We start from the raw sequence: 25687 nt of genomic DNA on the forward strand, positions 1-25687 counted from the left end.
GCAATTGAGAACAGGTAGAAGTGAGTTTTCACTCCCACAAGGTAAACTCGCAGGAGCTGAACCGCCACTTAGAATTTCAAACACTCAGGAGGCAGCGGCAAGAAGTTCGAAGCCAGCTTTGGTAGCAGCATAAGACTGTCTTTTCCCCTTCCTACCCACTCTTATTTTAGGACATCCCTCGCACTTGACTTTGTTAATCGATGGAACGTCCTCTTTTTGAACTTCACCTTTCAGTTTTGTGTGTGTGTGTGTGTGTGTGTGTGTGTCTGTGCACGCCCGCGCGCGCAATACAGGGCCCGGACCCTTTAAGAGGGCGGAGCGACTCTAGTGGGCCCCACCCCCCGGGGCGGCGCAGGCGCGCGCGGGCTCTGGGAACCCGGCTGGAGGGCCGCCGGCTCGCGGGGCCGCAGCACCTGCGGGCGGCGCGGCGCCCGGGTGGCCGAGGTTGACAGCCGGAGGCGGGGGCGGGACGCCGGGCCCCCACTGCCCTCTCGGGGCCGAGGCGGAAGCCGCGGGGCGGGGGCGCGCAGGGCAGCACCATCTGGAGGGGCGGGAGCGCGCGGCCTCTGGGGGGCAGGCGCGTGCGCGGCGCGGCGGGTTCTGGGGGTCGCCGGCGGGGGGCGCAGGAGGAGCGCGGCGGAGTGAGCCCCGCGTTGCCGGAGCAGCAGCCGGCGCGCGTCGGGCGGCTCAGCTGGGGCCCGCAGCTTCTCCGCGGGCTGAAGCTCGGCGTGGAGGAGCAGGGCGGGGTGGGTCCGGCCGTGCAGGAGGAGGGCGGCGTGGGGCTGGGGGTGCAGGAGCGGGGCGGCCGCGCTCAGGAGCCCAGCCTGGGGGTGGTGTGGGAGCCGCCCGCCGCCGCGGATTGGAGGCGCCCGGCCCTCTGGACGGCCTCGGCCGGCGGGCCCGTGGCGCAGGAGGTGGGCCTGGGGCCCCGCAGGCAGCAGCAGGAGAAGGGGGGAGGCGGACCCGCAGTGCAGGAGCGCGGCGAGGCCCGTGCCGGGGTGCAGGAGCGCGGGGAGGGCAGCCCACGCAGGCTTCTGCGGCACCCCGAGGAGCTGCCCGAGTTGACGGACGGTTCCTTCCTGCACACGGAGGAGCCCGAAAGTTCGGACGAGCGCAGCTGGGAGATCTGCGGGCACCTGGGCAGGGAGGCGGTGGTCCTGGGAGCATCCCCCGCGAGTGGGGACAGACCCGAGTTACTGGGGAGGGCCAGGCCTGTGGGACCCCGGGGGCCTGAAGGAGAGGGGCGTCTGGGGGTGCAGGAGGCAAATTGGCTGCCCGGGGTACAGGAGGGTCAGGTCGCGTGGGCCGTTCAGGAAACGTATCTGAACGGTAAAGGGTCCCCTGGAGGTGAGGAATTCCAAGGGGGACACAGGACCCGCAGGCGCAGGCGGCGGAGGAGGTGGTAATCTGCAAGCCACTACGCTGCCATAAGGAGTCCTCCAGTGCCAAGAGTAATGCTGGAGGATGTAGGGGATTGGGAAGAGCGCTGTGAACCTGACCTTTGGAAGCCATTGCCGGAGGGCAGGCACTGGCCTGCAGGACCTTCTCTGCGACGTCGAGTTTGAGCGTCCTCAAAGCAGTGTCTGCCTCCGGGCAGCTGAAAACTCAGGTAAGAAAGGTCAGTTTTGTTCCCAGCTGGAGTTGATGTGTTTAGAAGAATGGACTCCAAACAGCCCTCAGGTTGACTAACCCCGGAGCATCCTCCGCCCCGATTGTATCAAGCAGCTGCTCCAGCAGAGTAGTCACTTCTTTCAAGTCTAGACTGGATGTAAAGTCCTTTGAGTGGCAGAGGGAAGGGAGGGGAAGGTAGCCCCAGGGCTAAAGTTGCGCGGAAGAAGTCAGCCCTCCACCCGTCTGCTGGTGGTGGTAGGTGTGCCCCCGTGTGACAGGGCACGTTGTGCAGTTCGCCTCGGTGGCCTCCAGAAAAGGGAAGTGGGTAGTGTTGTTTTATCAGTGCCTTATCTTGTCCTGTGGGTCACGTGAGGGTGCCAGTCAGTAGTGACTGGGGCACGAGCCTGACCTGCGCCTGCCACACGGTTTTGTCACGGTTGATTATGCTGTGGGCCCAAAGCCAAGGATGGGTAGAGGAGCAGAGCGCAACTGGTTTTCATCTCTGAATGGAGTGCCAAAGGAGAGAGGAGGGTGTCACAGCGGCTGCTGCCTCCTCTTTGGCCTAGGCCTTGAACTCACACTGTGGAAGGTGGCAGATAGGACGCTGTGGTATCCTGTTGAGGTCTCTTCACACCCCCACCCAACCCTGGGGCTTCTTCTTGGCACAGTCTAGAGATGGAGCATACAGGGGCCAGGGCCAGGGGCTAAATTTGGTTTCTTGTTAACACAAGGACCCACCAGCTCTTTCCTGGTCCAGGTGGGCTTAGTAGGCAGCTTACAGCCTTTCTTTCCCTAGCCCTGTCAAAAGTTCTTGTATCTCTGCCCCACCAGTGGGAATGGATCCAGAGTTGCTCTCAGGGCCTTAGCAGGGAATATCTCTGCCCCAGCCCACCATGTGTCTATGGTTCAAATGCCCCCCATACCCCAGTTCTGAACCAGCCTGGGTGGAGGTAGGGTTCTCCTGTGGGGGCAGAAGAAGGGGTGGTGGTGGCTAGGACTGGTGGAGGAGCCGGTTTGCCGGCTCTGGCAAGCCCAACCTGTCTGTCCGCTTCAACCCGTGCCTGTCATGCTGTCTCAAACATTCTGACACGGGGAGTTTAGCTGCTGTGTCCATGGTGCCACGCTTTCCTGGAATGAGCAGAGTGGTTCTGGCTCACTGACTTCAGTGTGGAGAGTTCTGCTCTCAGTGTATGTATAAGCATACACTTACTTTAGGGTGACTTTCCAGACTTTTCAGTGAATAGCAGGAGAGCAACTGGACTGCTTTTTTGGCACCACCTGAGCTCGCAGTGCCTAGCATTTTGTGTAAGTGGAAATCAAATAGTGACCTTTTAGAGTCTGGCTTCTTTGGTCCAGCATCTTTATTTCAAAACTGGCACATGTTGTTACATGTATCATTAGTTCATTCCCTGTCATTGCTCAATAGTCTTGAATGGGTATGTCATCGTCTTTATAGCCATGTACGTGGTGATGGGTACGTTTCAGACTGAGTATTACAGAGTTAGCCTCTTCGGGTGCTTGTGTTAGCCTTTGTGTGGCTATATGCTTTCATCCTCCCAAGGAAATTCTTAGGACTGGAATGCTTGCTCGCATCATATTGTAGGTGAACATTTAACATTTAACGAACTTCTAGACTTACCACATAACCCCAATTAATAGCTATCATATTTGCATTTTCACAAACCAGTTAAAATAAATTTAATTTTTTTTAAGCAACCGAGGAAATAGTATTAAAAATAAATAGCTGGTCATGGCTGCATGTACCTGTAGCCCAGCTACTTGGGATGTTGAGGCAGGAGACTGACGAGCCCAGGAGCTAAACGTCAGCCTGAGCAACTTAGCAGGACCCCAGCTCAGCAAAAAAGCAGCATCCCCCCCAAAAGACCCCAGGGCCCCAAACCTACCAGACAGGCTGTTTTTCAAATGGTTGAACAAGTTTATAACCCTACCATAGATTGTATGGCGGTGTGTTTAGACACCTAGGAGGTGTACAGTCTGTCTGATAGGCTTTAATTAGCGTTCCCTTAGTGACTAATGTTGGCGTCCCTTCCTGTACTCGTTCGATTGGGAATCTATTCACGTTGTTTACCCATTGTGTGGATGTTGTTTTTCTCATTGTTTTAAAGAATTTAAAAATATATTCAGAATATAAGTTTTATCAGGTGCATAATTTGCAGATTTTTCTTGTAGTTTGTGGCCTGAATTTTAATCATTCTTTCTCCCGCTTTCTCATCCTTTCTCTTTGCTGTTGTTTTAACTTAATCATATTTACAATTATTTACTTAATGTGTGTATGTTCATATGTGTGAAAGCCAGGAAAAAAAAAACCTTTGGGAATCAGTATTTTCTTTCTACCGTATGGGTCCAGGAATTCAGCTCAAGTCGTAAGTTTGGCAGCAAGTACCTTTTCCTCTTGAGCCATCTTGCTAGCCTTTTTTTTTTTTTTTTATCTTTAGACAGGATCTTATGTATCCCTGGCTGACTTCAGCCTCCCTCTGTAGCTGAGGATGACCTTGAACCAGTCTGGTACACTAGGTTACCTCTTGCCACCGGTGGGATCCAGAAATGGAATTCAGATTGGCTTTCGGTTCCCGGGCCTGCCTCAGTGCTGAAACTGCAGGCAGGTACCTCACATGGCGACTGCTGTTGTGGATGCCGATGATGCGGAGCCTGAAACCTCCCCAAGCTTACTTGGTCTAGCAGCTTTTAGCTTTCTTATAGGTCCATTGCATTTTCTTGATAGTGCCCATGTCATCGGCTAGCAAAGACAGTTTTATTTTTCCTTTCTATTTCCTTTTTTTTTTTTTTTTTTGCCTGGTCATAACGGCTGTATCGTGGTATGGAAGAATAGATATCTCAGTGCCCATCCCTGAGGGAAACATTATATCTTTCACTGTTGAGCGTGCTATTAATTGTAGGGTTCCTTCATGTACAGAATGCCTCAGTTTGAAAACTTTCCTTCCGGTCCTGGTGGTGAGAGTCTTTTGTTTTGTTTTGTTTTCGAGACAGGGTTTCTCTGTAGCTTTGGAGCCTATCCTGGAACTTTCTCTGTAGACCAGGCTGGCCTTAACTCACAGAGATCTGATTGCCTCTTGTCTCCCTCGTACTGGAATTAAAGGTGTGCACCACCACCGCCCAGTGAGTGTTTTAATCAGAATGGTTGTTGGGCATTGTCTGCTCTGTGTCAGTCATTGATTATTGAATTTTCTGTTTTGATTTATTAACGTGAGTAACATAAAATTTTATGTATATGATATTTATACCAGCACTATTATATATATATGTGTGTGTGTGTGTGTGTGTGTGTCTATATACACAAATATACCCTACTTGTAAGTAATTTGTTAAGGTTTATTGTTTTACTTTTTTTATTTTTAAGTTGTGTTGACTGAGTTTTCTGTCCTGCCCAGTTCCCTCAGTCGTTAAGTCCCAAAGAAATCACACAGAGGTCAACATTAACTATAAACTGATTGGCCCATTAGCTCAGGCTTCTTATTAACTCTTATAACTTATATTATCCCATTATTCTTATCTGTGTTAGCCACATGGCTCAGTACCTTTTTCAGTGAGGCAGTCACATCCTGCTGCTTCTGTGGCTGGGCAAGGACTTCAGAGGAATGGGCTCCCTCCTTCCCAGAATTCTCCCACCTCTACTTCCTGTCTGGTTGTCCCGCCTATACTTCCTGCCTGGCTACTGGCCAATCAGCGTTTATTTAAAATATAATTGACAAAATATAGACAATTGTCCCACACTAAGGTTGGACATCTATATCCCAGAATGGCCTTGAACTTGCTATGTGACTTAGGCTGGTCTTGAACTCTGTGCAGTCCTCTGGCCTCAGCCTCAGCTTCCCTAGTGCTGGGATGGCAGGTATATTCTACCACATCTGGATTGTGATCTTCGGTGGAGTCAGGCATAGTGTTTGTGGCATGTTGGTAACCCCAGCACTCAGGAGACAGAAAGAAGCAAGAGGACCAGGCCAGCCTGGACTGTGCATGGAGCAATACTCTATGTCCACAAAGAACTTGTGCTTCTGTTTTCAGGTGCTTTTTTTTTGTATGACTGTAGAATTCATAGTATACATCTTTTACTTATTATAGTTTCTTTCAAGTGATACTAGTGTAAGAACCTTAAAGGATGCTTTCTCGTCTCCCTCTTAGGAAACAATTGTTACAAACTACATGCTACATTGATACTCTCACCTTACCTTTTAAACCATTTTGAATAATAAGCAAGGGCTTTCCTGGTAAGTGTCCAGCACTGTCTGCTTCATTCTTTGGGTGGTCTTTTCCCCTGGTCTCTGTCAGTGCCTGCCTTTACATGCATGAGAGCAGTGCTCAGCAGATCTTTGCGGGGACCTTTGGCATAGATCTCTGGGACGGTCTCCTTTCTGGCTCTCTGAACTGTAAGCACATGAATCTTCCCTGGGGCCTAAGCTCCAGCTTCTCAACTTAGTTTTATCTCTCGTTTTGATCAGGCTAGATGCCCATTATTTTCTTTCTTTTTATATCATTTTTATGTGCATTTCATGAGTGTTTTGGCTACATGTATGTATGTATGTGTACCACATGTGTGTCTGGTGCCATCAGAGGTCGGTAGGAAGCATCTGATCCCCTGGAACTGAAATTACAGACAGTTGTGAGCTGCCATGTAGATGCTGGGAACTTGATCCAGGTCCTCTGTAAGTGCTCTTTATGGCTAAGCCATCTCTCTAGCCCCAACCCCCTCCCCTTTACAAAAAGATTTTGTCATGTCTCCCCCCGCACCTTGAGACAGGACCTTACTATATATTCCTGGTTGGTCTGATATTCACTCTGTAGACCAGGCTGACCTTGAACTCACAGAGATCGGTGAGCTCCATTTGCTCCTGCCTGCCAAGTGCTGGGATTAAAGATGGGCACCACCATGCCCGACTCTTGTCTGTCCGTCTGTCTGTCTGTCTGTCTATCTGCTCATTTGACATGTTCAGTTATGCAAAGAAAAATGTATTCAACTGCATGAAAATAATCATGTTTTCACATTACTAAACACACAATATTAGTTAAAGTAGAGAACTGAAGAGTAGGCAGGGTTTCTCTGTGTAGCCCTGGCTGTCCTGGAACTCACTCTGTAGACCACACTGGCTTCGAACTGAGAGATCCACCTGCTTCTGCCTCCGAGTGCTGGGATTAAAGGCGTGCGCCACTACCACCTTGCTGCCTGCGGTCTCACTATGCTGCAGTTGTTCAGGAGATCCAGCTCATCGTGGGGGTGGGGAAAGCATGGTGGCAGGAAGCTCCTTCCAAGGCAGCAGGAAGTTACGATCTGACTTGCTCTAGGAAGTCGAGAACACTTGGACTAGAGCTGGAGCTGTGAGCGTCCCATCTCCTCTAGCTAGGCCCTGTCTCCTAAGGGTCCCACAGCTCACTATCTGGGGACTGTGTGCTGGAACTCTTGCTATTTCCTGTTCAGATCATACTCCCTCCCCTTGATGGTTTTGGTAGCACACCCTCTGTAGTGTCCTGAAGAGGAATGTATACGAGCCATCCATTGGGACCACATCAGCCTATACTTGCTTAGTTGGTGGTTACATGACCATAGAGATCTAGGTCGGCTATGTTTCCCTTCCCTGTCTTGAGGGTGTGAAGCTATTGTATTTTAGACTTCATAGTTTGCACTTATGTTAGTCACTGTCATTGTGATAAATACCTATGGAAATCAGCTGAAGGGAGAAACACTTTTAGTGATGGTTTCATTGTGCGCTTGGCTGGCTCCATGGCTTTTTGGCATGGCAGAGCAATGCTTCCAACTTCATGGAGGTAGGAAGATAGGCAGGAAGGTGCTAATGTCAAAAGCACACCCTCAGTGACCTAATTCCTCCAACCAGGCCCATCTCTAACTAATGTCCTCAAATTATGGCCCATCAAATGATTAATGCATTGACTAGGTCAGACACCTCGTGGTCCAGTGACCTCTCCGTAGCTCCACAAGCTGGTGACCAAGCCTAGAACACGGGAGCCTTTCTGGTGTTCCATTCACATCCAGACCACAAGTGTTTGAAGTTTAAGGTCATTCTGGTCCTTTGTGCAACTTGAAGAGTGGTTGAAACGATACTGCCCCACTAGCTGATCTGTGGCTCCCTGAAGGATGTCTTCTTCCCAGAATACTGCCCCACTAGCTGATCTGTGGCTCCCTGAAGGATGTGTCCTTCCCAGAAAGCTGTGACTTGCTGAGACTTGGAGGTCTGCCTTAAAAAAAAAAAAGAAAAGTGTGTGTTTGTTTTTTAAATTCAGCATAAACGTGAGACTCTAATAATCAGAATAAATTTCTCTTGCGTGCTATGAGTTCTCCACTAATGTTAATGAGGCTTAACCTCATTATTATCCGAATTATCCAAATAATGAGTAGGTCTGTAAGTTTATGCTTATTTTCATGACGTGAAGAGTAGTTTTAAAAAGTGTGCCATGTTGGGGCTGGAGAGATGGCTCAGCAGTTAAGAGCATTGGCTGTTCTTCCAAAGGACCCAGGTTCAATTCCAGCACCTACATGGTAGCTCACAACTGTCTGAAATTCCAGTTCTAGGGGATTTGGCATCTTCATACAGATAAACGTGCAGGCAGAACACTAATGCACATCTTTTTTTAAAGTGTGCCATGTCAGCGGTGGTTGCAGTATTGGAAAATGGGTTGGTTTGGCCAGGACAAATGATTTGGCACAATTATAGGTTTTGTCTAGAACTGTGGGTCTTAACCCAAGTACAGATCCTTTTGAAGAGTCTTCAAGACTACTTGGACCAATTTGATGAGAATCATGGGGGATGGAGCCCAGTATTGACATTTTCATAGCACCCAGGTGATTTTAGTGCATAGACAAAGAACTCCCCCTACTCCAGAGCTTAGAGATCCTTGCTTTCACATGGACCAGTGGCAACAGCATCTTTCAAGAGCTTGTTAGAAATTCAGACACAGCTGAATGGTGGTGGTGGCGGTACACGCCTTTAATGCCAGCACTCAGGAGACAGAGGCAGGCAGGTCTCTGAGTTGGAGGCCAACCTGGTTTTGGGACAGCCAGGGCTACACAGAGAAACAGTCTTGAAAAAAAATTCAATGCAGAAAACTTTTTGATGTCAACCTTGTATCTGTGAAGTTGGGACCTACATTTGTAACTTAGGTGTACTGTAGATTTATAAACAGTGACCTGCACTTAGGAATGCCTGCTGTGAGCCTGCCTGCTAGTTGGGAGTGGATCTGTTTACTCTTGTCTGCTTTATTTTTCTTCTTCTTTGTTTGTGTGTGTGAAAGAGGAGGGGGATTAAAAACAACCTAGTCTTCTACCTCATTTTGAGACTGTTGTCTTTGGTGTGATGCTGTGTGTGCTGGTCTCACCAGCCCACAGTAACCAGGGATTCTCCTGTCTCCTCCCACCGTGCCATAGGAACACTGGGAATTTGCTACCTTGATTGGTTTTAAGTGGGTTTTTCGGAGATTCAGACTCTTTATACAGGTTTAGGTCCTTGCACTTTTGCAGCCATCTCCCCAGCCCACAATCTGCTTTCTTATCAGTGGAAGGGTTCACGAGGCTGTGGCCCACGTGCGGAGGTCAGTACATAGCTTGTTTTCATGAGACCATGGCCCACGTGTGGAGGTCAGTGCGTAGCTTAAGTTCTTCCGCCATGTTAGCTTAAGTTCTTCCGCCATGTGTTGGCTGGGGTCAAGCTGAGGGTTGACCTTAAGGAGGCAGGCATTCACCTTAACAGCTGAGCCATCTCCACAGCCCAATTGTTTTTGATACTTTGTTTCCCTGGTTTAAAAACAAAAAGATCTTGTTCTTATTTTGTGGATACACTTTATCAGTTTGAGCATATTACTGAGAATTATCTGTCTGAAATTTTCTTCTGGAGAGTCTTATTTTTTTCTTTTTTCATTTAAAAACAAAAAGATCTTGTTCTTATTTTGTGGATACACTTTATCAGTTTGAGCATATTACTGAGAATTATCTGTCTGAAATTTTCTTCTGGAGAGTCTTATTTTTTTCTTTTTTCATTTTTTTCCTTCTCATTTGCTTTTTTGTGTACATTTTGTTTTCTCCCAAGCCAGAGGCTTTCCTTTGTTATTTGGTATATTTTTGTTGTCTGTTTCTAATCTAGGAAGAAGCTTGCGGGGACTGTGGTGCTGGGTAGCTTGTTGAGGGTGGCTCATAGACAGTCTCATGGGGACTTGGGCAGGCTGTTTATTGGAAGCCCCTAGGTTGCGTGTCTTTACATCTTGGCCTGGTTGAAGCCCAGAACTTGTGTTTTGCCAGCCCCCGGCCCCAGGTTTCTGGAGCAGGTAGAGAAGGGAGCTGTCATCTTGACATTAGTTACCGTGTGCTCTCCTCCTTGAGATGTGGCTCTCCCTGTTGTTAGTGATGCCTCTGGGATACTGCGCAGAGACCTAGTGTGTTCTCTATGGAGAGAGACGAGCGAGCCTCTGCAGAGTGTGGAGGGTGTTGGGAAGGCTCTTCCACGGAGGTAAGCAGTTACAACCTTGTCCTTGGACAGCCTTAGCTTTTCCTTCCAACACATCACCTCTATGTTCTCGCTCATCACTTTGTGTCCACTCCTGATGACTCCTTTCATGCTTTGGACCAGGTCCCTCCCATACTCATCCAGAATCTCAGTTTGCTCGTGATCAAACAGGCAGGATGCCGTGGGATTTGAAGTACCCTGACGTTTCTCCTACTCCCAGACTCTCAGGCCTCAAGCCTGCAGTGGCTCCCCTGTTCCAGTGGCTGGGACTTTGGTCTGAAGGGTGTTGGCGGCGCACGGTGCATGGTGAACATCGTACAGTGTACTGCTCTGGTGTGTCTGCGCTGTTGTTCCTCTCCTCACCCCACTGCAGGGCCCAACAATAGGCCTCTTCAGCCCGGGGCTGCTGCCCAAGGAATGGGGGTGGGCAAAGCGAGAGCCAGAAGTAGACCGGGTGGCCAGCCCTGGAAGAACCCTGGCAGTGGCTGACTGCAGTGGCTGACTGCATTGTCCTCTGGCTGCTCTCTTTTCCCTGGAGCTGGTGCTGAGTCTTGGTGCCATGAGGGTGCCTGGTCAGGATGGAGGGCAAGAGGTCTGATGTTCAAGTCCTGGTGCAGCAGTGTGTCATACATGGACAGGAAACCTGGATGGTTAGAGGAATTTGTCCCGGGTCACACACTTTTAGTATTGATAGGAAAATAGCAGAGCTCCAGGAGCATGGTAGGACTCTAGGTGACCTGTGGGTAGCAGGGTTGACATGCTTCTCTTTAGCTGGTGGGGCACAAATCCCATTACTTCATAATCAAGACCCACAGGTGGGGTGTTCAGTGCAGGCTGAGGATGCAGATTCCTCTCTTTCTCTGAAGTTGGAGGGGTTCACTGTGGGAGGGTGGCCTTGCCTGAAGCTTCTGTTCCTGCTCTATACCTTACTGTCGTCCGTCCCCCGCTCTGCACTCTATTCTTCCCCTCCCAGTCCACCAATAAGGCTGGGATGTCTCATAGATATAGGCTTCTGTCTGGTCAACCCATGTGGCATTCTGAACCCAAATGTGGTGTTGGGGTTTTCTGTCCTGCCAGGTTACCACAATCGTTAAGTCCCAAAGAAATCACACAGAGTTCTACATTAACTATAAACCGATTGGCCCATTAGCTCAGGCTTCTTATTAACTTTTATAACTTACATTAGCCCATTATTCTTGTCTATGTTAGCCACATGGCTCGGTACCTTTTCAGCAGGATAGTCATATCCTGCTTCTTCTGTGGCTGGGCAAGGACTGCGTCCTCTTCCCAGAATTCTCCTGTTCACCATGACCTACCTCTACTTCCTGTCTGGTTGTCCCGCCTATACTTCCTGCCTGGCTACTGGCCAGTCAGCGTTATTTAAAATATAATTGACAGACTACAAACCATGGTCCCACACCACAAATCTGTTTCCCTCAGTCCAGTAGGAAAACTCCTTTGTGAGGGCTGGTTCAGACTCTCCACTGGCTTGAACCAGTCCTTGTGTCTGAAATGGCTATATAGGGTAGTTTAGTGGGGCTGGAGCAAAAGTATTAACATGATTGACAGCCCCTCTTTCCGCAAAGGAGTTGTCTTCTCTGGGTTGAAAACAGTGAGGAGGAATAGGGCCTGGTGATACACACATTTAATCCCAGTACTTAGAAGGTCGAGACAGGCAGAGTTCCAGGCTAGCCAGGGCTACAGTGTGCAGACGGGAGGGCAGGGAAAGCCAGGGCAGGGAGAGAGCAGGCGATCAGACTTTTCCCTGGTGTCTATCAGGCAGCCAGATGATGGCTGCTCCTGGGGAAAGAGGCCACCTTTCTCCATTGTCTGTCTCAAAGGCCGAAGTCCTTTTTAGCTCTCTTGCTAGGTTCTGGCCATTTTCCCAGGTACTAACCACATTAGAAGCCTGTGCAAATGCCTATCCCAGTAGAATTATATACTAACCCAAAGAATTACATAAATAATAACTCTTTAAGGACTGGAATGTGATGGATAATATTATTTTTTTATGTGCGTGGTGTTTTCCTGCACATGTGTTTATGCAGTGCATTACAGGAGTACAGTGCCCACAGTGACCAGAAGAGGGCGTCAGACCCCCTAGAACTGGAGTTACAGGCAGTTGTGAGCACCATGTAGGTGCTGGGAATTGAACAGTGGTCCTTTGGAAGAGCAGCCAGTACATTTAAGCACCAAGCCATCCATCTATCCAGCCCCCCATGGTGGATAATTTTTAAAAATGTTTTTGTTCTCTTATTTATATGCATTCCTTCAACAAAACAACAGGGGGGCTTGGTAAAAGCAGCCATTTGGGGATAGAAAATGGGGACTTAGAGAAATGATGGCATTTGATTAGGGTCTTAAAAATATATAGGAGTTCATCTTGAAGTTGAAGAGAGTGAGGACCACAGAGGAGAGCTTTGATCTCTTTGATATAGGTGGGAGGAGGGCTGACAAGGTTGAAGTAGTGTGTGATTGGGTGGTGGCCTGGGGGAAGGAGGAGCCATGGCTGCTGCTGGGGGTGTGGTTTCTGGCCTGGGATGGCTGGTGCTGTTTGCCATTAGAATGCTGGGCAGATGCTGGAATAGCTGCCATCAGGAGTAGTAGCCATGCCCAGCAGGAGTTAGGGGAGGAGTGCTCTGTTGGGACGTGCAGATTATGGCGCCAGCGCAGCATCCTGCTGGAGCTCCTGTGTTCATTCTGACATAGGAGCTGAGAGCTGCAGGGGCTTCCAAGTGAAGACAGTGCCGGTGGCTGTAGGACCTAGGAATGAGGAAGCAAGGAAGTGGCCTCCAGAGAATTAACTGTTTTTAGAAAAGAAGGAAGGGTGAGGTCTGAAGTCTTTAGAAATAACAGCTAAGGAGAATAATAGTAACTGGTAGGGAGGGAGAGCGTGTTCCTCTGGGGCGTGACCACTGGTAGGTTGTCCACGCTCCTGTGGGCGGCCTCAGTCCCGTGAGCATATGGGCAGCACTAATTGGATTTAGTGGGTTATAAAAAACGTGAAACAACAGAAATAAAAGATACAACAACCGGCTCAGAGACGGAATGGTGCTCAGAGAGGACGTAGTAGTTATAAAGACAGTCTGTCTTGAGAGGCAGGGCCGCTCTTTGCAGTCTAATACGGTGCGTGCTTTAAAATACTCCCTAATTCTCCTCTAGATGTTATTTCATTAGTTAGATTTTAAGTAAAATATTTTTTGAAAATGTAAGGAAGACAAGCTGGGCAGTGGTGGCTCATGCCTTTGATCCCAGTCCTCAGGGGAGAGAGACAGGCGGAGCTCTAAGGAAGACAAGCTGGGCAGTGGGGGTGCACGCCTTTAATCCTAGTCCCTGGGATATAGAGACAGGCGGAGCTCTAAGGTCCAGGACAGCCAGGGCTACCCAGAGAAACCCTGTCTTGGGGGTTGCGGGGGGAGGAAGATGAGGTTTTAGGCTAGCCTTGGTCTGTGGGCCCAATATCCGTAGAGAAAATAGCTCAGCCTGGCCCAAGCACAGGACCTCAGTTAGCCAGCTCCTTAGGAGTGAGTGAGCCCCTTGTCCTGGAGATGGAGAGGGTGTGGACAGCCATGGTGTGTGTCTGAATCACTCCCTTCTCTTCCTTGGCCTCTGGCCAGCTGCCTCCTCAGACCAGTGATGTCATACCACGCTGACCTAAAGGTGTGGGGTTGCCCGGTACAGTCCCCTCTGGAATGAGGTCTTGAGGGGAACCAACCTGGCCTTGGGCCAGAAGCCTGGGCCCCGCATACATAGAGGTGAGTTGAGCAGATCTGACTTGGCGGAGTTCATATGGGCGGCAGGAGAATTCTGTGGCTGTGGTTTGGGGAGGAGCTGTGGGCTCCCGTGTTTACCAGAGAGGAAGAGGGGGCGAGGGACAGCTTGGTTGTTGGGTTGGCATATAGTCCCAAGAATATGTTAGGCTGTTTTTTGGAAAAAAACAAAATCCTCTTGGCAGGAAGTTGCTTGTCACGTCCACTTCGCAGTGTGAATTTGTGGTTTCCCTGGAGCTGTTGGAGAGTCCAGGAAGATGGGCTGGCTCTGTTTGGTTATATGGTGTGGAGAACTAAAGGAGAGTGAGGCCCAGTGAGGGTGTCTGTGTGGACTGGATTCCCGGATGTCTGTGGCTTCTGTGCATTTCGTGACAGTGCAGGGTTGGGAGATGAGATGGAGAACGCAGGAATGAGGGATAGTTTTGAATCAGACCTCATTCAGCCCACCCGGGCAAAAGGGGATGGGCAAGGTGTATTCAGCCTTGCTTTCTCTTCATGCTGCTCACTCTGAGCTCTTGTAACTGTACCCAAGACTAGTTTCTGCCATCGCTGTGGTAAGATACCAAGGAGCCTCCACGTAGGCTAGAACCTGGGGCCTGGCAGAGTCCTCTCCTTGCCATAGCTGCTCCAAGATGGGCTGTGTGGGGAGGAAGTGAAGCCTGCTGGGAACTCACAAAGTGCCCTCCTAGGCTCTCTTCTTTTGCCTCGGGGCTGATTGCAGGAGTATCTAAACATTTTTCTCTGCCTCGCGTCCCAGGAAGGAGGAGAGTGCCCTGAGCTCAGCTGAGCTCTAAATACCTGCTTGGAAGGAGTCAGGATGCCTCAGATGCCATAGGAATGAGGGTGTGTGTGTGTCTGTGCTCCTGCTTTTCCCAGCCTGTGTTGGAGCCACTTCTCCAGCAGTCTGGGCTCCTCAACTCTGAAGTCACAAGCGTCTGGCCCCAGTGCACTGATCTGCTGAGCATGCCCAGACCCAGTGCTGTCTGAGAGGAAGGAGAGGTCGAGGACTGGAGAGCTAAGGGCAATAGGATGCCCTGGGTCTGGGTCTGTCAGTCTGCCCATGGGGAGTGGGGGATGGATGGAGGGATAGCGATGTGGCTTCCATGACTGGGTGATGAGTGGGTTAGGGAGCTTAGAATTTGCATGTGTTCTCAGCAGGTGGGTGCCAAGCATTCTTGGAGTGGAGTAGACTTGGATGTTGCCTAGGTAGGAAGAAGATATTTCAATCTCCAAGATTGCTGGGAGGGGCTCGGTGAAGTAGGACACAGGCTTCTGTGGCTTCTTAGGTGACCCCGGTATTATTGAGTATCAGGGTGTTTGGATACCTGAGGTACTAATTGGTGACTCTGGAGCTTGAATTCTTGGAGGCTCCTGAAGTTCAGAGGAGCTGTGGCTCTGAAGTCAGAGAGGGTGGAGCTTCTGCTCTGGTTGCCACTGCTTGCTGGTTAGCTGCATAGGGGCAACGCTACACAGAGACACAGAGACGAATAGAAACTGGGAAGGAGGCTGTGGGGACGGGGTGCCCACAGGCCGGGCCCAACCAGAGCAGAGGCTGTGATAACCTGGTTGTGGACCTGAGCCCTTGGAATTCATGCAGGTGCCGGGATTGGAGCCTTTCCAGCTGAGTCGCTTTAGCAGCCCCTCCCCTCCTGAAGGATGCTCGAGGCCCGCCTCCGCCCCCCTGGGCGCAGGGGAGTGACGCTGCGGGTGCTGCTGCTGCCTGTGCGGCTGGAGGGGCGGGGGCTGCGGGTAGCTCCGCTTCCCTCTGCCCCAACGGTGGGACTTTGGGTACAATGGGGGAGAGATCTGCTTACCAGCGCCTGGCTGGGGGCGAGGAGGGACAGCAGGTAATGGGGATAGCGAGAAACCTGGAAGTCAGGCCTCATCTGCTGGTGCTCTGTGGGCCCAGCTCTGCTCTCTGCAGCGGAGCTTCTTCATAAGAGCTCAGGGTGCTTGTGTCCCGCCCCCTGCCCCCCCCCCCCGATGTAGGGCTAGGAGGCTGGGTGCAGAGCGGTGTGGGTGTGGGTGTGGCTGATAAGTCTGAGGTGATGGTGGTGGTGAATTATTGATGCTGGTATCTGACTCAGTGTGGACCCCTAGGGGTACAAATAGGCTACTCTTTGGGCTTTCTGCATTGCGGGTTAGGAGCCTAGGAAACACATCTAGTATTCAGGCACACTCTCTTATAGGAGGAAGCTGTGTTTTGGGCGTTCCCATTTATTGAGTTGAGTATGTGTATGAATCCAAATAACCCTGTGGGCTTTGGAAAATGGCACGGGTCCTCTTCCCCTTTGGAGATCAAGCACTTTCTTTCCTAGCCGGGAGAGGGCAGTAGCTGGCAGGTAAAGGGGAATGTGCCTGGGAGTTGAGAGGCAGAAAGGTCAGGTCTGTTTTCCCAGGCAAGGAAGAGGTCCAGGAACTGATCTGGCTTCTGACCCCACGATATACGTCTGTTGCCCTCTTCAAGTCTCCCATAGCTGGATTCTGGGTAAGCTGCCAGGTGTTCTTACGCAGACCCCCTGGGGAACGATCAGGCATGGTTTTCTGGTGAATTTGGGGCATTCCTTTCTGGGGTGGCTGGAGTTTTTACGCTGACCACTCTAATCAGCCTCAGCTTAGCAGTAGAGAAAAAAAAAAAAACCCTTGTTTAATTTACTGACAGACGCAGGTCAGCTTCAGGTGGTATCTTATGGAGAAGGATAGTCTGTAGCCTGCTGCAGTCTGAGGGTGTGGTCAGCCAACCTGTGCTGAAAGGCCGTGTCCACTTAGCCTCGGCCTGACCTTGCCTTGCACATTTGACCTCAGTGGTCACACTGATTGTTTGCTAAACCTGAAGAGAGGCTGTATTTGGCAGTCCACAGTCTTTGTATGACTGATGTCAATGGGGAAGGGCTGTTGCTGGGGGCACCCCTCATCAGAATAGAAAATGGCTGTCCTTCTAGCTAGGAGTCCAAACACTGGAAAAGATCCTGGAAAGAGTCTGCTGGGATGCTGACTCCCCAAAACTCCCCCATGAGCCAGCTGTGGCTCCCTGAGCTGGCAGCCAGCTGGGTATGGACAAGAGAGCAGTGTACAAGAAACAGGGGCTCCTTACACTGGGGGGTGGTGCTGGGATCTGGGGAGCAGAAGAGGACTTCCTGCAGCTGTCAGGTGTATCTGGGAGCTGCAGTGAGGGGGTGTAGAGCAGCTGGCCTCCTTGAGGGGCAGAGGGACCATTTGTCAGCTGTAGGAATATGGGGGGCCTCTGGGGGCTTGGTGGGGCACCTCCTTAAACTGAGGCTGTTATGTGTGTGCAGTGCTGTACGAGATGCTACCCTGCAGCCTGAGCTGCAGCTTTGAGGTGGGAGCATCCCGGCAGAGGGCTTGGATGTGTTTGTTTATTTGGAGGGAGTCTTGGGTCTTTGCCAGATAATCTGGGGAGTAGGCACCCTGATTGTTGTGGGCAGTACACAAGGCAATCCCGGGGGAGGGGTGGAGATTCTCACCACCCCCCTTGGCTGGACTGTCCCACTCTGGCAGGCTGCCAGCCTCCTATTTCCGTCGGGCACCAGGGTAACAGGGCCACATTAGGGTCTGAGCCAGGAGACACCCAGCCAAGGTTGGGACTTGTGTGGGGGAGGGTCTTTGAAGGATCTGTCTGCAGGATCCAGGAAAGACTCAGAATCCAAGCCCCCAATTCAGGCCGCAGTCAAATCCCCATAGACCCAGAAAAGCCCCATGGGGGCTTGTAACCCCTTTTTATATGTGCCGTTTGGTTCACAGCCCCCACACTGAAATCCCAGGGATTGTCTGCAACCGTGAGGGCTGCAGTGGAGGCTAGAGACAGGGAGCCTTGTGTATGGGGAGTCAGTGGGGCCGGTGCTAGGAGGAAGAGTGCCCCCCCATTCCTGCTGTCCTCTTGGCAGTGATTCAGAAAGGTCTTTTTTCAGCCAGTGTCAGAGCCGCTCAGCTGGGGAGGGAGGGAGGGAAGGAGGACAGGCGGGCAAGCAGGCAGTGGGGGGAAGCCCGGGGGTAGGACTAGAGCTGTGAGCACTGCCCTGGAGAGGAGACAGGAGAGGACCCAGTCTGCGGCCAGCTGTGAAGCAAAGCCGGCACTCCGTTCTTCCCCGTTCCCTACTTCTGGTGGGACTTGGGGGATTTCTAAGACAGGTTTCCCACCCCCTGGCTGGTTTCCTTGCTGGGTAGAGCATAAAACTCAGAAGCTGTGGCCCTTGCCTGCCCTCTTTAGATCTAGGCCATAGCTCCTTTGACTTCTTAGGGGCTTCAGTTTGTGGAGATGCCGGCAGCCCGTCGGTTCCCTGGCCTTGAGCTCTCCTTTCCTCTCTTGGCCAGACTGCGGCGACGTCTGTACACAGTGAGTGGTGGTGTGGGGGGGCTGGGGGTGGGAAGCGCACTGGCTGTGGACATGGTTAGCCCCTCGGTAGCAGCACTTTACAGAGGGGCAGGGTAGGCATGACTGAGGGGCACCTTCCTGAGGCTCATGGAGTGTAAGCTGGAGTGTCTTCCTTCCTAGCTGCCGCAGTCGTTCTTGGGCGCCTGTGTGCACGCCTACGTGTATGAGTGTGTGGCCAGTCTGGTGTGTGCTTACACGCAGGCCATGCAGCTGCATGTGCCGTATACAGGTAGTGTAGATTTCCTACCATGTTGTGGGCCAGACCGTCTGAGCTGGGAGTCGCTGCTCCAGTGCCCTGGGCATCACAGACAAAGGAATGTGGCTGGAGGGAGTCTTAGGGGCTGTCACTCTGGGCTTAGCAGTAGCAACGGGACTAGACCCCCACCTGACTCCTCTCTTCGCCAGGATGTCTTCTAGGCTTCATATCTCTCCCTCATGGGTGCCCTGTCCCTGGGTTGGGGACTGGAGAGGGGAGTGTCCAGCTGAGCAGGGAGGTGTGTTGGCTAGTCTGTGAAGGAAGTGGGGGGACAGGCTGGGCTGTGCTTTCTAGGTAGCTTCAGCAGGGCCTCTGGGTTTCACTGAGCCCTCCCTGACTGTTCAGGGTGTGACTTTGAGCTATGACCTGGAGTTTAGAGACGGGAATGGGGAGTTTGGAGTCCTACGGCTTGAGGGTGTGGGAGGAGAGGAAGACCCGTGGCTGCTTCTCCTGATGGGACCAGTCGCTCTCATCTTGAAGCTCTGCCACATAGCTAATGGGGCCACTTCGCTCCAGGCCCAAGGCCCAGTGGTGGAGCCCGGTGCAGTGATTTTTCACCTTGCACCTCGGGCTTTACTCTGGAAAGCAGAAGCACACGTCTGCTTAACCCCACACACTGTTTGCAAACAGTTCATTTTGTTGAGGACGAATGCGTCAGTACAACTAAACGTTTAGAACTGACGTAGAAACTGTAGCTTTCTCAAGTTTTTTCTCTTATTATTTTATGTATATGGGTGTTTTGCCTGCATGTATGTCTATGCATCGTGTGCGTACAGTGCCTGAGGAGGCCAGAAAAGGAAGTCAGATAACCTGGAACAGGAGTTACAGATGATTTTGAGCTGCCATGTAGATGCTGGAATTGAACCCTGGTCCTCTGGAAGAATAGTGTGTGCTCTTAACCTCTGAACCATCTTTCCAGCCCCATAACTATGGTTTTGAAGTATTAATATATTATTTTTTTTGCTTCCCTTCACAAATACAGTTCATAGGAATGTTACATATTAAGTATATGTAGAGTCGATAAACACGGTGCCAACTATAATATGTGGAGAAATAAGAGGAAAATAGTTTGTAACTCTTGATGTATTCTGTCATGCACTAGCTGTATTGTGAGGGACCAAAGAGGCTCAAGCCTCAAGAGAGTCACTGGGAGGGGTTTTGTGATAATAGGGTATATTCCCTAATTTTTTTTTTTCTGATAGTGGACTTTTACTATATTCCAAAGAGTAGCGTTTTCCTCAGTTTACACAGTAAACAGTTCACACGGTTCAGGAAAATCAGGCTACAGTAAAACTACAAAAGCTTTTTCTTGTTTAATGTACAATAGAATCTAAGTCTAGGTTTGGATCATTCTAATGGTTTCACCTGCATGAACTAAGTTGCATGGAATCCGTGTGTTCAAATCTGTCCTGTGCATTGCAGAATAACTCATGTTCTTACCCCTTACTACCTGCTAAATGTCACCACCCCCCACTATGACAGACAAAAATATCTTCTATTTGGAGGGTTGTTCAGCCCTTAGAGAACCATCCAAATAAAGGGTTACAGCTTAAAGTTTGGAAGCCGCCCACCAGCCCAGTCTCCTTGGTGGAAGAGCCAGGGTTTGAACCAAGGGCTTGTCCTTCCTATCCCTTACTCTCTGTGGAGCCCTGAGGTGCAGGGAAAATCTGAGCTGCAGCTCCTAGCACTGTTGGCAGGACCACTGGGAACTGTGGGGGTAGGAGGCTCAGGCTGGGCGGCCCATTCCTCTTACTGCGTCTGTATTGAGAGTGCGCTATGTTCAGGAGCGGGTCACCTGGCCCCAATAGACAGCTGACCTTTTCACCTCACCTGTCTTCTTCCTCAGGAACTGAGGTGAGGCCAGAGTCTGGTCTGCGAAAGTGCTTATTGTCAGGTGTTTTACTCAAACGGATGGGTTTGACTTTAGCTTTGAAGGTGGTCTTGGCCTTTTCCTCTGGACCTTGGACCTTGGACAGGTACTCTCAGCATTGCTGGTTGTAGCCTGCAGGTACGTTTTGTTTTGCCTGTACGTATAGACTGTGTGTGCACTCACACATATTTTAGAGTTGCACTGTTTGGCGTCATTTAAAAGTTGAGACAGATAAAATGTTAAGTGAAAAAGGAGAAACAGCAGTATGGGTAATGTGTGACTTAAAAGGACACTTAGAAGACATTGGCAGCTGGCTTTGGGGACTGGGAGCTAGGTGGCTGTACAGGAGGAAAGAGAATGAGGTTCCCTGTGCCTTTTGAGTATTTACCATGTGCATGCGTTGCCATTCCGAAGATATTTTTGAAGGTAAGATTTCATACAAATTGTGACATCTGGTACTGCAAAACTGACAAGTTTTGGTTAAAGTCTGGGCCTTAGTCTCTTGGGGCAGCTGTTTAGGGAAGCGAGCGCCCGCTTATTGGGGTGTCTGACCCTCCCTGGTCCACACCTCCCACTCTCGTCTTCATCTTATGGCACTTTAGGCACCTGGGTGTTGCCCGTGGGTCAGTGGGTAAGGCCTGGTGGTGTCAGGCAGTAAAAACTGGACAGATCTTCTGTGGGGTCTGTCTGATGAGGGGTCCGGTGGATAGATCTCATAGGGCCACTGTACCCCACCCTGACTTCTAAATGAGGTTGTAGGAATAAGATGACTGATAACTGTTAATCTGTGCTTCAGGGACCTGTGATTCCCTGAGGTCCCTGAGCACAGTTGATCTCAGTTCACTCAGACAGAGAGCACAGATTTGGGAGTAAGACTTGATTCCTGACTGCTCTGGTCTGGGACTCATCTCCGCTGTTTAGGGGAACAAGAAGGTGCTTTGGGTTCTATAGAATGTGGGTGAGCCACATTGATGGCCAGGTCTCCTGCCACTTGCTTACATGCCCTGGTCCCTCAGCTATGCTTCCTTTTCCGCAGAGGCTGGGGAGCAGCAGCATGCAGCCGGAGGAGGGGACGGGCTGGCTATTGGAGCTGCTGTCCGAGGTGCAGCTGCAGCAGTATTTCCTGAGGCTTCGCGATGATCTCAACATCACCCGCCTGTCCCACTTTGAGTATGTCAAGAACGAGGACCTGGAAAAGATTGGCATGGGCCGGCCTGGTAGGTAGCCCGTGGGCCTTGCTTGATCCTCTTGACCATTGACTTGGTACCTTTAGTATGGCCTAGGACACAGAAGAATCTCTTTGTCATGGCAGCTGAGAACTTTGTCAGCTGAGACCCAGAGCCCCTGAGATGAGTGGAGGCATCAGTAGAGGTGCTGGTCACAGGGTTCCCTGGGAATGGCTTCTGGTTGTAAATGTGAATTGGAAAGTCCTTTCTGTACTTTGTGTTTTTGAGACAGATTCTCAGTAAGTTACCCAGAGTAGCCTTGAACCTGTCCATAGCCAAAGCGGACCATGGACTTAAGTTCCTCCTGACTCGGCTCTCTGGTAGCCGGGATTATGCCTTTGCTCCCAGGCCTTCTTCCCAGCCTGCACCATTTGTGTTTGAGCAGATATTTGTGGGATGTATTTCCGGTGTCCCTTTCGTCTCTTCTGTTTGATTCTGAACACCAGTGGGGTCAGTGCCAAGAGCTCTACAATGAGAAGGGAAGACAAAAACTCTTAGACGGGGCCAGAGAGATGGCTCTGTCGTTAAAGGCGGTCAGGTTGCACCTCCCAACATGAGGCATGTGCATGTACCCTGACACACACAATCCATAAATAAGAATGTAAAGTCTTCTAAAGTCCATCTCTCAGATGGTTTGCTAACACACAGAAACCTTATCTTTCGTTTCTTTCTAAACGGAATCTACCAGTTGCCGGCTAGAAGTCATGGCATTCTCTGGATCATCAGGAATCATTGGGTCACAATAGAATGCGCTTGTTAAAAAGCAAAGTGCTGGGTTTGGCACCACAAACGGGTGTAATGGCAAACACCAGGAAGCCTAGCAGAGGAGTAGTAGATCAGTCTTCAGCTGCCTAGCAGATTCAGCCATCCTGGGCTACTGTAGACTGTCTCAAAAAACACAATCAGAAACCTTAATGTGTTCAACTCAGAAGAGCCATGTGTTTTGTAAGAGTAAAAATGACACTAACTTCTGCTGCTTTAGGCCTGGGTAGTTTATCTGTCTTAGTGTTACCGCTGAGTGCTGAAACATCACGATCAAGGCAGCCTGTGGAGGGAGGGGTTCATTTGGTTCACACTTCCACGTAGGAGCTGTCGAGAGGACACGATCTTGGAGGAGCTGATGCAGAGGCCACGAAGGGGTGCCACTTACTGCCTTGTTCCTCATGACTTGCTCAGCCTGCCCAGGGGTGCCCCTTCCCCGTCAGTCACTAATTAAGAGGATACCTTACAGCCTGGTCTTCTGGAGGCACTTTCTCAACTGAGGGTCTGTCTCCTCTGATGACTCCAGCTTGTGTCATGTTGGCGTGAAGCCAGACAGCACGGTGCCTGGTGTCAGCAGTGTAAGGATATTTTATGGGAAATAAACCATAGAATGGAGGGAATTCTGTATTAATCTTTACCTGATTTGTCTGGAGAGTTGGAGAGTCAATTGCCCGCCATGACTGTTCAGTTTTGATGAAAAGACACCTCCACCCAGCTTGAGAATCACGCAGAAGTAGAATGCAGAGATTGGGTGAATGAAATTCCTAGTTGTCTGAGCAACTAATTCAACTGGTGTCCGTGTGCTGAGTGGTAGCTACTGGTGGGCCTACTGGAGGAACTGAGGAAGCCTGCCAGGTGGATAGCAGTCTTCCTGACAGCCCTGGGCTCCTTTTCCCTCCTCGCAGGTCAGAGGCGTCTGTGGGAGGCTGTGAAGAGGAGGAAGGTCATGTGCAAACGCAAGTCGTGGATGAGCAAGGTGCGTGAGTAGACTGTGTGGGGGCGGAGGGGCACCCCAAGGGCCTCACACCGCTGGCGGGCCTAGGACCTGCATTCTGTCCTCAGCAGGTGTAATCTCACCAGCTCCTGCACACTTTGTACAGACCCCCTCCTCCAGGCTTTTATCTGGCAGGGCACTTGTGGAGCTGCCTGGCTAAGTGTCTGTCTCCGCCACAGACGGACACGTGAACAGCCTCTCTGTGTACAGGGGCAGGGACTTGTTGACAACTGTCCCTTTGAGTCAGGCCAGTGTCCATCGTAGGGTAGCAAGGACTGTCTGGACATGTTGGCTTTGACATGCCGCCCCGCGTCTCCCATGTTCTCTGGTCATCTGGCTCTGCTGACGACTTCCTTCCCCACAGCTCCCCGCACCCGTCCTAATTTGGGTCTGTGGTGTTGTGAGTCCCTGATGTGACTCAGTGGAACTTTGCCTATTGTCTGGAAGACAATGAGAGAGGAAGTGAGCCAGCCAGGGCCTCCCTCCCCACTCCTGGCCTCAACTGGAGTGGGGGGTGAGCAGGACAGAACAGCCGGTCAGGGATTGGGCAGTAGAGATTTCCTGGCTGCAGTTTGGCAAAGGGGCTGTCTCTTGAGAGCCTGTGGCCTTTTCTGGGGACACAGTCCTGGTCCTTTGCCCAGGTTTTAGTGAAAGATGAGTGTGTCAGGCTGATTGACGGTGGGAGAGAGAAGCAGTGTAGCAGCTTTGGATCTGTGCCTGACTCATAGTAGGTCTCTGGGTGATCAGTGCCCTTCTCCCAACGGTCATGTCTCCAGGAAACCAGTGTTAGCCTCGTTACCCAGCTTACCTTGCACGACTGTGGGAAGGGTCCCTCCTGGCTGCAGTGGCTAAGGGAGACCTAGTATATTAGTAATTCTAGTTACTGGACCTCAGATTTGATTGCCCTTAGCACATGCAGGAAGGTGGCCAACCTTGGGGAGCTGAGGCCAGTCTGCAGCCTGGAGCTAGAGCTCTGGAGGCCCTCGCAGACTGCCATGCCCAGGCCTGCTCATGGCCCTTTTCCCGTCTCTTGACCTTTGACACTTCCTTCTCAAAAACAGGCCTCAGAGACCCCTCTAGTCTTCCATCCTTCTCAGCCTCTGACTCTAGGCTCCTCTCCAGAACCCCAGCTGTCTTCCCAGGCCCTTCTCCAGAAAAGACTCACTTCATCTGCACCACACACACACACACCACACACTCATGGTTCAACCTCAGACTAAAATTATCTTCTCCCTTGGGCAGGATGAAGGGCAGGCGACTCCCCAGGGAGGGTAGAGACAGACAGCGCCAAATGGTTAACCCAGAGAAGGGGCCAGGGCTAAAAATGGACAGGGAGGTGTTTGGAGGGCCCCTCAGGCTCCTACCCTCTCTTTGTGTGCTAGGGGCAAAAGTGTGTGATGAATAAGAGGTTCAGGAAGGGAAGGGTAGGATGGGGAGGAGCTGAAGACCAGGGGTGGGGGGTGTACCCAGAGGGCTTTGTGCTGTCCATTCACAGACCAGTTGGGGTCACTCTAGCCATAAACTGTACTTTTACCTGTTGTTGACACCTACCCCGAGGCTTCAACTGTGGATTCTCAGGGTATACTCGGGAGGAAGTATGAGCCTTTAATGGGCTGCCCCTGGGCAGCTTGGCAAAGCCAGGAGCTGTGTGAGGCCTACCAGTGGGGTGGAACTGAGTGGTTCTGGGGCTCTGGGTTCCATCTGGCTCCTGGCTGCCTTCAAACAGGTGTTCAGTGGAAAGCGGCTGGAGGCTGAGTTCCCTCCCCATCACTCTCAGAGCACCTTCCGGAAGCCCTCACCCACCCCAGGGGGCCTGGCAGGGGAAGGGACACTGCAGAGCCTCACCTGCCTCATCGGGGAGAAGGACCTGCGACTCCTGGAGAAGCTGGGAGACGGCTCCTTTGGAGTGGTGCGCAGGGGTGAATGGGACGCCCCTGCGGGAAAGACGGTGAGCTCTGTGTGGGTTGTAAAAGGACTCGCCTTCAGGCTTAACTAAGCACAGCGGCTTCTTTTTTCAACCCTAAAAATATTTTAGTTTGCTTACTGTGAAAGATGGAACTCTGAAAAGTGAAAGACCAGTGGTCTGCAGTTCCGTTGCTTGACTGAAGCGGAGCCGCGGTTGTCTTCTCTCCAGCTCCCACCCCACAGATGTGTTCATTTAGATACATCCCCCTTTCCAGGGGAGGCTGCTGCTGCAACCTGCAGTTCTGTAGCTTGCAGAAATAGCTAAACAAATTACTGTCTTCGAACTGCTCATCTCTTCATGGACTGTCACTGCTAACTTGAGAATTTTCCTAGAAAGAGCAGGCCCACATTTAA

General features: G+C 51.0%; 1 protein-coding gene across 18 annotated transcripts in view; it reads left to right on the plus strand.

The window, feature by feature from the left end:
- The first annotated feature begins 359 nt into the window (after window positions 1–359).
- Window positions 360–25687, plus strand: part of Tnk2 (tyrosine kinase non receptor 2) — a 39334-nt gene continuing 14006 nt past the window's right edge. For 11 of the 18 annotated variants that reach the window (XM_041672914.1, XM_041672913.1, XM_041672915.1 and 8 more), the window contains exons 1-5: window positions 15646–15714; window positions 18126–18221; window positions 21423–21603; window positions 23280–23350; window positions 25095–25316. In XM_041672914.1, the coding sequence (XP_041528848.1) occupies window positions 15661–15714; window positions 18126–18221; window positions 21423–21603; window positions 23280–23350; window positions 25095–25316 (624 nt within the window). In that variant the 5' untranslated portion in view covers window positions 15646–15660. Of the gene's footprint in view, window positions 1610–15572; window positions 15715–16271; window positions 16356–18125; window positions 18222–21422; window positions 21604–23279; window positions 23351–25094; window positions 25317–25687 lie in introns of those variants that run through there. The other 7 variants (XM_041672920.1, XM_041672926.1, XM_041672931.1 and 4 more) reach the window with 5 other exon arrangements.

This window comes from Microtus oregoni, unplaced genomic scaffold (assembly GCF_018167655.1).
Source record: "Microtus oregoni isolate MIOR12 unplaced genomic scaffold, Mior012 000023F_ref0000262, whole genome shotgun sequence".
NCBI classification, from domain to species: Eukaryota; Metazoa; Chordata; class Mammalia; order Rodentia; family Cricetidae; genus Microtus; species Microtus oregoni.